Genomic DNA, 12,011 nt, shown 5'->3' with positions numbered 1-12,011 from the left:
AGGTAAAGAGTGGCATACGTGTAGTGCCGGAGCGAAAAGGTAAATGAGTGAAAATAAATGGGAAGGACAAGAAAAGGGAGGGGAAAGAGAGAATGTGCCTCCCCGAGAGCTGTGTCCAACTCATATGAAGGCCTTGCTGCCTCTCAGCCCCATTCAACCAATGCCGCCACTTGTCACGTCAAACGTTGTTGCCTTAGAGACAGCTCCACATGTTGCTGATGGTGAAATGGTGGGGTGGGGGGTGGTATTGATGCCCTGGATAGGTCATCCGTGAGAGAGAGAGAGAGAGAGAGAGAGAGAGAGAGGAGGGAAAAAATGGGCCGAAAGCAACAGGAGCAGGAGGGGGTACAACGAATGGGGTGTAAGAAAAGTGCCATGGGCCCAAAAAGGGGTTTGTAAGTAATATGGTTTGGCAGGGACACAAACACTGAGCCTTCACATCTGGAATAACCGTACAACAGAAGATATATGAGATCGCACAAGCTGGGGACAATACGGGTATAGAATAATAAGTGTTTAAATAAATATGCTTTAAACTGGATATATTATAATTTAAGCTGAAAAGGATTTTCAGGATGTGTCATCCAATAAATATAAAACCCCTAGGGTACATTAAAGTAATAGTTCACCCCAAAATGAAAATTCGGTCATCATTTACTCACCCTCAAAACTGTATAAATTTCTTTCTTCTGTTGAACACAAAAGAAAATAGCTGCTGGTCCCCATTGACTTCCATATATGGAAAAAAATACTATGGAAGCCAATGGGGACCAGCAACTGTTTGGTCACCCAACGTTTTTCAAAATATCTTAGGGTGAGTAAACATAATTTAAATTTTTGGGTGAACTATCCCTTTAATAAGATTTCAGCGCAATCTCGGTGGGAGTGCTGAAAGGGCATTGCTATGTATGTCACTGTGGGCCGTAAAAACTTTAATTCATTAAAGAAGTAAAGAAAGAGACTCACAGAGAGAGAATGAAGCACAGAGAGACAAAACAGCCTAAGCAGAAAAGCATTTATCCCCATAAAAGGCGGACAAAAAACAGTCAGGTGCAAGCAGGTCTCATTACTGAGGCAGAGAGAGAAAATTATAAGATAAAGGACAGGGAGAGCGCGCGCACACTCACTCGCTCACTCATACGCCGTGCACTTCACAGCAAAGAAAGAATAATTAAAAATATGAGCAGCCGGATGCAACAAAAGACATTATTCTACATTCAAGGGCCTGCAACAGCTGTACAAAGTGAAAGGGGAGCGAGCGAGGGAGAGCAGAACGCCTCAATATGCACCGAGTACAAAAGCCACCCAAGAAAGTGGGGGAGCGAGGGAGAAAGGGATGGGGAGGGGTCAAAGGCAGAGGTAACAAAAAGAGAACGGCCAAAAGAATGGCAGAGGGGAGAATGGCATGGGACAAGAAGAGAAAGAATGAGTGAGGGAGAGAAATGAGGAACAGCGGGGAAAAACGCAGGAGGATTTGGGACGGGGGAACGGTACAGTGGGGACAGTTCGAGATGAACGGTGACGATTTCAAAAACTGTTCATTTTAAATGCCCTCCTTGTTCGGTTCAGTGAACGCCAGAGTGATTCATGAGAACCCGGAATTATATCTCAGTACGTGATCTGTACATAATAGATGGACAAAACTGTAGAATCTATGTTTAGTTGATGAGGGTGGTTATGTAGAGAATAATGACCTGTGTGGCCAATTCTGTTGCTGACTGACAAGAGAGAGTGACTCATTATACCAACCGGTTCCCATAATCGCTAATCTATAGACCTGCTGATCACAGTGAACGTGTGGGTTTCACGGTTTGCGGTTGGAGGACATAAAAAAAGGGATAGGCATACCTCTCCCACTCCGGTCTGGATGATTTTCAATCCTGTCTCTCCCTCGAGGAAATTCTTCTCAGCTACTTCAATGCAAAGACAATAAATGTTGGTGAATGTGTGAGTTAATCAATAAGTGCCTGCGCATTCTTTTTCCATTTCATCAAAATGAACGATCCAAACGAGAAGGCTTGTCACTCACCGGCTTTATTGGCCACATCCTCCGCGCTGAGATTAAGAGAGTTCTGTCGGATCCTGAACGTCAGGGCCGAGCCCACCACGCTGCAGAGACAAACGGCAGACAGATCGTCTTTTCTTTTATTCTCACCCTGTATTCACTAATCTATCAGTCTCTCCATCCAGCAACACAAACGCACACACACTTTACCTAATGTTGATGAAACTGCTCGTGGAGAGATGGATTCTCTCCGCCAGGGTCTCTAAGAGTTTCACCCCATCATAAAGACTTAAAGGACTGGAGGGAAAACACAAGAAGAAATGCATTTGTTTTATTATGAGCATTCAGCACAAATGAATTAAATTCATTTCAAGGAACATGCAGCTGTATTAACACAAATACATCAGGAAATCATCAGAAATACACAGCAGACTATATTTTTCAAAGGTCTCAAAGAGGGAAAACAAGTTTCCTTTCAAATTCTAGGAAATTCTATAATATGAAAAAGGGAAGAATAAATTGGAGCAACTATTTAAAAAGATATAATAAAATAAACTGGTATGTAGATTAGATTTCTTGTAGTCACATTAAATATTTCCCTGATAAACCTTGTCATACATTTTTATACAAACTGTGCAAGACTTTTTCTTGGCATTTCCAGTATTTTAGCTGAAATTAATAATTTTATAGCAATTTGCTGATGAAATATTTTAGAAACAAGCATAAAAAGAAAATGTATATTAACTAAAAACAATTTCATGACTTTTTAAAGACAATTCCATGCTATTTTCATGTTTTCCATAACAATAGGAATACAGTGCTATACAAATACTCATCTTTTATTTTCATTACATTCATTATTCTTAAAGCAGAATACATTCATTATTTTTTTACTTAAAAAAAACTAAGACATAATACTAATACTAATAATAAGTCTAATACTAAGAAAATTGTGTTTTTGGTAAAAACTTGAGCATGGATGACTGTCTAAAATAATCAGCCATCTGCCATCTATAACTCCAACATGGTAAATTTCAGGTGAATGAACTGTACAACATTAAAACCCTATAAAGTTTTAGGAGCTCCTACCTCTGATTAGTGACTATGTAGCCATATTCCTCTCTGGTGTTTGTCCCATCCTTAGCAGTTTTCTCTTTTAAATCCAGGTCTTTGGCTGACAGGGTGGGCCCCACAGTGCTCCCACTGTCTTCCTTAGGCACAGTGGCAGGGGCTGGTGTGGATGGGGGCTGAGTAGGGGCCCGCTGGTATGTTGGGGTAGAGGGCAGACCTGAAACAGGTAAGGGGGGTTTCGCTCCTTTTTCTGTCACTTTATCACTGCCTTCTACAATTGTCTGTTGAGGAAAACACAAAGCGTTGCGTGTAAAGAAAAAAAAACATAGTGCAAATAATTCTGCTTTTTTAAACCTGAAAATGCAATATACAGCTAATTAATTACTCCTTTTTTACGCTTTCTGATAAGTGGCAGTGTTATTTAAATAATCAGATGACTCACTCAGCAATGCATTAAAAGCAATGCTTAAAAAGCAAAAATCCTGGTGAAAGTGTTACTTTCTTTTAGCATTTAGGTGAATTATTAGACTGCAAATCTGCATTTACCTCTTTTACCACGACTGTCCCTGGGGTTTGATCTGAGGAACACAAAGATAAGAAAAAACATCACACAGTGCTTTTGTCCCACAAATAATCTTAATGATATGAATGCATAAGACCTAAGGCTGTTGATAAAATGTATTAGGCCCATGACAATAAGACTAGGTGCAGTGACTTCATCCTATATGATTCAAGCAGTGTGACCATCTGAATGCATGACGTAAATACATTTGTGTGTGTTGTGATGTCACTCTATACCTGCATTCTCCATGTTTTGTAGCAGCTGTAACACTAAAGTAAGTCTTTTTATCTGCTGAGGGCTCAGGTCTCGTGGGTCCACCCCAAAACTCCTTAACAGGGTGGCCAGCTGTGCCAGTTTATCATCTATAACACAAATATTAACATGCTGGATGAAATGGAAACATCAGCATGCACCATCATAAGCAACTGAAAAAAAAATGCATATTTACACTTAATAAAATGCTACATATACATTTATGTATCCAAAGCAGCTTACATTGGATCCATTTTACAAGTTTTAGCATTTTCTGAGATTTAAAACATGACCTTGGTGTTACTTGCACCAAAAGCTCTACTATTTTAGGAACAGGAATCCTAAATTCCATTAAAGACAACTTTTTTGATGCGTTTAATGAATAGCTTATAGCTAACAAATACATCTGCTTCTGACACAAATATAGTAAAAAAAAAAAAAAAAAAAAAAAGTATCTTATTATACTTGTTCTCTAAATCTGAGAGCAAACAAGTTTAAAACACATCTGTTTAAGCAAGATACAATAAACAACTCTATAATATCAAAACTAAAGCAAATGGGAAAACATGCAGACTTCAATAGTGAATTGTATACTATGACATCCTCTTAAGGGCACAACATTTGAAGCATCCCAAAAAGGGATACTCACCATCAAGTCCAGAAAGAGAGCTGTAGTCCTGAGGGACTTTCTTGTTGTTGCGCTGGGCTGAGCTGGGCTGTTCCTGTAGGGTGTAGTCCTCTCCATATTCCAAAGGGAAATCTAGATCTTCATAGTATGGGGCGGCAGGGAGGGCTGATGCCCCCCTGTGGCGGAAAGAGGGTTGTGAGGAGGAGAGGTAGAGAGAGACTGCATCTTCCAGGAGCTGACGGTCTCTGTCTCTTTGCTGGGCTCCAGCTCGAGAGGGGTGTCGCTGGTATCCCATGCTGGTGTGAGGATGGAGAGAATGGCTCATGTCCTCCTGTTAGGGAACAATGAGGGAAATGAATATAAAAATATAAGATAAATCTGCGTTTGGTTTTCTATGCTACTTTTAAAAAAATTAATCTTACTTGTAGGTACGAGTATGGGTCCATTGGTAGGGCTTGCACCCGGAGCGAGGAGGACTGGTGGGGGTCTAACACCATGTAATCCATGTAGCTCTGAGCTGGACCAGGTTCAGAGTTAGAGCTGGAATAGACCTTCTTAGCTGCAGGCTGTGGCGGCCTACAAAAAAAAATCAGTCAATTACATTAAATCTAATACAAGAGATCAAACATCTGAGGTCTGAGAGACCTCGGAAATCAAGTTTTCCAGCAGCAATAACACACACTCAAAGGAACGGTTGAAAAAAAATTACTTTCTCATCCTCATGCTGCTTCATGCCTGTGTGACTGTGTGTAACACAAAAGAAGAAATTCTGGAGAACACTTTTTTCGTTTATATTAATAGACTGTTCAAGCACCATTAAAGTATTATAGTCTTTTACATAAGTAGAACATGCAAGTCTTCTAAAGCCATAAAATAGCTTTGTGTGAGAAACACAACAAGCTTCAGTAGTAAGTCAGTATATATGCAATGAAAATCTTGATATCTGATGGAGCTGACATGCTTGAGTTTGAGTCCTGGATTGTGGTACTTTCTGACTCTCTATCACTTCACTTTCTGTCAAGTGACTATTGTCCTATTCAAATAGGCAAAAAAAATTTTTTTTAAGAACATCTTAAAAAATCGGACTGATCAGGTCAATCCATGTATCATTCGATCATTCGTTTTTTTATTTAATATTGAAAGTAGAAAAATGAGAAAACGGCTGCTTTTTCGTTTTTTTTTTTTTTTTCCAAAAAACGGACCTCAGGTTCAACTTGACTCAATAATCCATTATCAGCCAATTTAAAATACACAAACTATTATTTGAATTCAACAAACTTTGAATATAGTGCACTTTCATGATACATTTATTGTGCTTTTGAGCTCCATAATCCATTAACTGTAATTGCACAGAAAAAATGACAAAGGAGAAAAAAATATTCCACTAAGGAAATAAAGTCATACAGGTGCAACAACATAAGGGTGAGTAAATGATAATATTCCTTTAAACTAACAGCATTGTTTGTTCCTGGTACTCACTGTGCGTTCTGGACCTTTTGTGTGCGTGAGTGAGGAATACGGCTCAGCTCCTTTGCAATGATGTGCTGGGTGATTTCATCCTGCCAGTAGAATCCTGTTCACAGGCACACAAATACACAAATCAGCACAAACAATGTAAGCAGGTACATGTAAAGCAGTACTTAGTATGTACAGTAGCACTGACATCAGGGGCGGATTTAGTGATTTGGGGGCCCCAGGCAAAATACAGGAATGGGGCCCTATACAATTTCACACATTTACAACCTTGAGGTTCCTTTCACTGTTACTCGCTGCTGCACGACCGTGTCCCATAGTTGTGTCTAATCTTTTAGATTTTTCATGTACATGTTATAAATAAAGGATCTCTTTAATGTTGTAAATCTCTTGTTCACATTTAAACAGGTTATAATAGTATTAGAGTAGGTTGGACACTAGGTGGTGCGTTGGAGTAATTTTCACTATGCAATTGTCTACACAACGCAAGGCTGTCTAATTCTAAACTTTAAAATATAAATTTATTTTTATTTATTTTAATTGCACATTTAAATTAAACTGAAGGAAATTATAAATTTACATGCTTAAGGATTATTTCAACCAAACATGAAGTGTGCCTGTGTGGAAAGTGACTGTGCATGGTCCTTCTTGGGTCTTTCACAAAAATGAGTGAGCGCCATTTAAAAAAATTAAAATAGGCCCTATATAATATGCACTGTTGCTTAGTATTAAAATTATAGCTTCAGATGCATGATATTTGTAGGGCCCTATGAAATCCGTTTTATTTTTCCCAAATTAGCCTAAGTTTTATTTTTTCCAAAATATTTTTTTCAGTTTGAATTTTTCTGGATTCAGTTTTTTTTTTCTTTTTAATTTTTCTGGATGATTATATTAAATTTTAACAAAATAATGGTTTAATCAAAAACATATCTAATTAATTTAATTCATAAAAACAACTTAATTTATTAATTTGTATACAATAATAAGGCCCTATTAAATTTTTATTTTATTTATATATTTTTTAGAAATAAGTGTATTTTCATTTTTCTGGTAATCAACTGAAGGCGAAAATATGAATCTATCTTTTATTCCAATGAAAATTAAACAAACCCTTTAATTTTTGTACATTCAAAATGCTACACAACAGAAGTTTACTGTGTAACGAGCAATGTCACGGAATTCGTCAAATATTGAATGAATAAATCAAATGCAATTCTGTACACTTCAATCAAACCGCGATATGGACTAGTGTATGTGAATATTAAATGGCAAAAATACTATTTAGCTGCTACAGACGACAACCGCGAGCGTTGCGTGGGCTAAATAGCAAACTAGCAAACGAAACGCGCGTCTGCGCCGTTCATTCCGTTCATTCCGCGTTACACAGTAAATTCAATTTTTATGAATAGATTCCGGGATTCCGTCCCCATTTTCTACATCGCCCTACTTTTGCTAAGAAGCACGTTCAACGCACATCTCGCATATAAAAAGCATTTTAGGGGGCCCTTGGTTTTTGGGGGCCCAAGGCGGTCGCCTACCTTTGCCTAATGGTTAAGTCCGCCTCTGAGCACTGTACACAGCACATGCCTTGCCAGAGTCTTTATTTCGGGAGTGAGTCAGCGTGCATTGTGCATGTGCTTTTTCTTGAAAACAAGTATGAAACCTGATATACTCAATCCTGTCTTCAATGCTTTGCTTGTTTGCCTTTAGTCTCTCCTAATCCTAATGGATAATCTATTTCTGATATTATACTAAATTATACTATATTATACTTTTGATACACCTTGCACACTCCATTAGATACAGCAGCAGATGACAGTACTTCTATTCCAAAAGCTGGTATAATGATTCAGAAAATAAATGAAGTGTTAAATAATAAAAACGTGGGAAAGGTTTTGTTGTCAGTACCAACATAAAATGAGTGCAATGTAATGCAATATATCCTCCTGATAGATAAAATGTTGAAAAAATTAGCTTTTCTTTTTCATTATAACATGTTTGTTTCTTCATTTTATTTTTATTTAAAATCAGTCAAATGTAATAAATTAACAAACAAAAATCATGTTTTTAGCAAATTGTTTAAATACATTTTTGCACATTTACATTTGAATGTTTGCTCTAGCCAGTGCATAAGAGTAACAGGGAGTTAAAAGGCAAGGAGTAACAAAGCTATCAGCTATTTACTGTCGCAGGATGTCAGCTGTGAAAGTAAATGTCATTCATGCTTTGCTTTAGAGCTCCAGGAAAACACTGGCTATTTTTGGTGCTCATGTGTTTTACTAATATCCAGAATTCCATAACATCCAGAACTATTATTATTCATTGATTTGTAATCATATTTGCATTTCCTAATTTTTCATATTTTAAAAAAATAAAAAGCACAAAAATAATAGCATTACCACTGTAAATGTGTGTGTGTGTGTGTGTGTGTGTGTGTGTGTTAGCCTAAAAAACTAAAATCATAAACATTATGTGGCCTGGCCAGAGAGGAAGACAGCTTAATAAACATACTAAATAATGCCTTAATGAATCTGTGGTTATGTTTTAAGGTAGGGGCTAGAAAATATTACTAGCCCAGTATAAAAACAACAGAAGGCAATTTGAAAGTTGCCACCATGACACCATGAGTGTGTGTGTGTGTGTGTGTGTGTGTGTGTGTGTGTACTGGTATATATGGTTTATGAGGACACAAATGTGTATAATGACATGGGTACTACAACGTAAACATGGTGTATGAGGACACTTCCTGTGTCCCCGTAAAACAAAAGGCTTAAAAAACATACAAAACAGTGTTTTATGAAATTCAAAAATTGCTAGTAGTTTTCTGTAAGGGGTAGGTTTAGGTGTAGGGCGATAGAAAATACAGTTTGTACAGTATAAAAACCATTACGTCTATGGAGAGTCCCACAAATGCAAGTGTGTGTGTGTGTGTGTGTGTGAGTGTTCGTGCATGTTTACCCTGAAGCATCAACTCTTTGAGCACTTCCTGCAGTCTCTGAAGAACAGGAACAGAGACCTGGTACTGAACCTGGTCATGTCTGGAGCTCCGGCACTGTCCAAAGAGTTTGTCTGTAACACATACAAACATAAACCATTTAGATACACTGAGGAGAAAATCTGTAAAGGAAACCTGTTTTCATAATATTCTGTGTAAATAATGCAAAAAATAGAAGAGTCTTCTGAACATTATGTTATAAAATTTACTGCTGTCAGTATAAACAACATCAAAATAATTAAATATGAAACAATATCTTAAACACTCATACATAAATACAGCGTGACTATGAAGCACATTAAAAAGTCGCAGACAAAATAACCCATAAGTGAAAAATGAGCCAGTTTCTTGACTAATAAGCACCCATAACATATTCAACCCACCCCACACATACACTCTCATACACTCACATCCCACACATATGCCACTGACTCATCCCCGACTAAACCTCCAGTTGTGTGGTTTAAAAAAAGCCCTTGATCCCTTCACGCAGATGAGCTCTAAACATGAACCCGGCCATTTTCTATATCTCAGAGCAGGTCTGTCCATGAACATGACTCACAGCTATTTATAGTACAGATGGAGATGTGAGAGCACTATGGGGGAGATGGATCAGTTTCCCTAGGGCATGGAAATGCACAGTACGTTATTACATCGCAATAGAAGTGACCGCGGAGAACTGATGTCACACCATCACTTCAGCAAAAGAAAGACATACAGTTAAGGAGTAACACACGACACAAAATTATATTCTGCCTCTCATAACACATACATGAATATTCATAACAGACCTTTTTCAGGGGTTGCTGCATTTTTATTTTGTTTTATGGCTGACTATACATTGGCTTAGCATAGACAGACATATAAATACATATAAGCTACATACATAAAAAATTAATAATTGTTTGTTAGAATCTATTTTTGGAAGAATGAGGGATGAAGTCAAGGCTTTTGGAATTTCATTTTTTTAAACAAATGTCTAACGGAGGTTTATTATGTCTTATGGAAGCTTGTTTGCCCCATGGAATACAACAAAATAAAAAGGTAATTGTGACATTTTATCTCATAATTCATAATTGTAAGAATTGTGATAAAGTCAGAATTCTGAGAAACAAAGTCTGAATTGTGATATATACATTTAGAATAATAGTAAGAATTGTGAGATTAAAAAGTTGGAATTACTTTTTTATTTTTTATTCAGTGGTGACAAATTCTAATAAATATACAATAGTCAATTAAAAGAACTCAGAATTCTTGGATGAAAACTGGGAATTGTGAGAAAAAAGTCTGAATTCTGAATTTATACCTCACAATTCTGAGTTTATATCTCACAATTCAGACTTATCTTCTCAGAATTGCGAGAAACAAAGTCTAAATTGTGAGATATAAACTCAGAATTGTGAGGTATAAATTCAGAATTCAGACTTTTTTCTCACAATTCCCAGTTTTCATCCAAGAATTCTGAGTTCTTTTAATTGACTATTGTATATTTATTAGAATTTGTCACCACTGAATAAAAAATAAAAAAGTAATTCCAACTTTTTAATCTCACAATTCTTACTATTATTCTAAATGTATATATCACAATTCAGACTTTGTTTCTCAGAATTCTGACTTTATCACAATTCTTACAATTATGAATTATGAGATAAAATGTCACAATTACCTTTTTATTTTGTTGTATTCCATGGGGCAAACAAGCTTCCATAAGACATAATAAACCTCCGTTAGACATTTGTTTAAAAAAATGAAATTCCAAAAGCCTTGACTTCATCCCTCATTCTTCCAAAAATAGATTCTAACAAACAATTATTAATTTTTTATGTATGTAGCTTATATGTATTTATATGTCTGTCTATGCTAAGCCAATGTATAGTCAGCCATAAAACAAAATAAAAATGCAGCAACCCCTGAAAAAGGTCTGTTATGAATATTCATGTATGTGTTATGAGAGGCAGAATATAATTTTGTGTCGTGTGTTACTCCTTAACTGTATGTCTTTCTTTTGCTGAAGTGATGGTGTGACATCAGTTTCTCCTGGGTCACTTCTATTGCGATGTAATAACGTACTGTGCATTTCCATGCCCTAGGGAAACTGATCCATCTCCCCCATAGTGCTCTCACATCTCCATCTGTACTATAAATAGCTGTGAGTCATGTTCATGGACAGACCTGCTCTGAGATATAGAAAATGGCCGGGTTCATGTTTCGAGCTCATCTGCGTGAGGGGATCAAGGGCTTTTTTTAAACCACACAACTGGAGGTTTAGTCGGGGATGAGTCAGTGGCATATGTGTGGGATGTGAGTGTATGAGAGTGTATGTGTGGGGTGGGTTGAATATGTTATGGGTGCTTATTAGTCAAGAAACTGGCTCATTTTTCACTTATGGGTTATTTTGTCTGCGACTTTTTAATGTGCTTCATAGTCACGCTGTATTTATGTATGAGTGTTTAAGATATTGTTTCATATTTAATTATTTTGATGTTGTTTATACTGACAGCAGTAAATTTTATAACATAATGTTCAGAAGACTCTTCTATTTTTTGCATTATTTACACAGAATATTATGAAAACAGGTTTCCTTTACAGATTTTCTCCTCAGTGTATCTAAATGGTTTATGTTTGTATGTGTTACAGACAAGCTCTTTGGACAGTGCCGGAGCTCCAGACATGACCAGGTTCAGTACCAGGTCTCTGTTCCTGTTCTTCAGAGACTGCAGGAAGTGCTCAAAGAGTTGATGCTTCAGGGTAAACATGCACGAACACTCACACACACACACACACACACACTTGCATTTGTGGGACTCTCCATAGACGTAATGGTTTTTATACTGTACAAACTGTATTTTCTATCGCCCTACACCTAAACCTACCCCTTACAGAAAACTACTAGCAATTTTTGAATTTCATAAAACACCGTTTTGTATGTTTTTTAAGCCTTTTGTTTCACGGGGACACAGGAAGTGTCCTCATAAACCATGTTTACGTTGTAGTACCCATGTCATTATACACATTTGTGTCTTCA

General features: G+C 37.0%; 1 protein-coding gene across 2 annotated transcripts in view; it reads right to left on the bottom strand.

Annotated features, from left to right (window-relative positions):
- Positions 1-12,011, bottom strand: part of LOC107688743 (receptor-type tyrosine-protein phosphatase-like N) — a 34,509-nt gene that overhangs the window by 11,764 nt on the left and 10,734 nt on the right. Inside the window, exons 3-12 of one of the 2 annotated variants that reach the window (XM_016486495.1) lie at positions 8,950-9,060; positions 5,998-6,091; positions 4,941-5,094; positions 4,540-4,849; positions 3,875-4,000; positions 3,623-3,654; positions 3,095-3,357; positions 2,216-2,302; positions 2,030-2,109; positions 1,849-1,913 (exon numbers count right to left, since the gene is read on the bottom strand). In XM_016486495.1, coding sequence (XP_016341981.1) covers positions 1,849-1,913; positions 2,030-2,109; positions 2,216-2,302; positions 3,095-3,357; positions 3,623-3,654; positions 3,875-4,000; positions 4,540-4,849; positions 4,941-5,094; positions 5,998-6,091; positions 8,950-9,060 — 1,322 coding nt within the window. The remainder of the gene's footprint in view (positions 1-1,848; positions 1,914-2,029; positions 2,110-2,215; positions 2,303-3,094; positions 3,358-3,622; positions 3,655-3,874; positions 4,001-4,539; positions 4,850-4,940; positions 5,095-5,997; positions 6,092-8,949; positions 9,061-12,011) is intronic. The other variant, XM_016486496.1, reaches the window with a different exon arrangement.

This window comes from Sinocyclocheilus anshuiensis, unplaced genomic scaffold, assembly GCF_001515605.1.
Source record: "Sinocyclocheilus anshuiensis isolate Anshui unplaced genomic scaffold, SAMN03320099.WGS_v1.1 scaffold9, whole genome shotgun sequence".
Classification (NCBI taxonomy): domain Eukaryota; kingdom Metazoa; phylum Chordata; class Actinopteri; order Cypriniformes; family Cyprinidae; genus Sinocyclocheilus; species Sinocyclocheilus anshuiensis.
The sequence above is the reverse complement of the archived record's forward strand: the minus strand, read 5'-3'. Positions and strand labels throughout refer to the sequence as shown.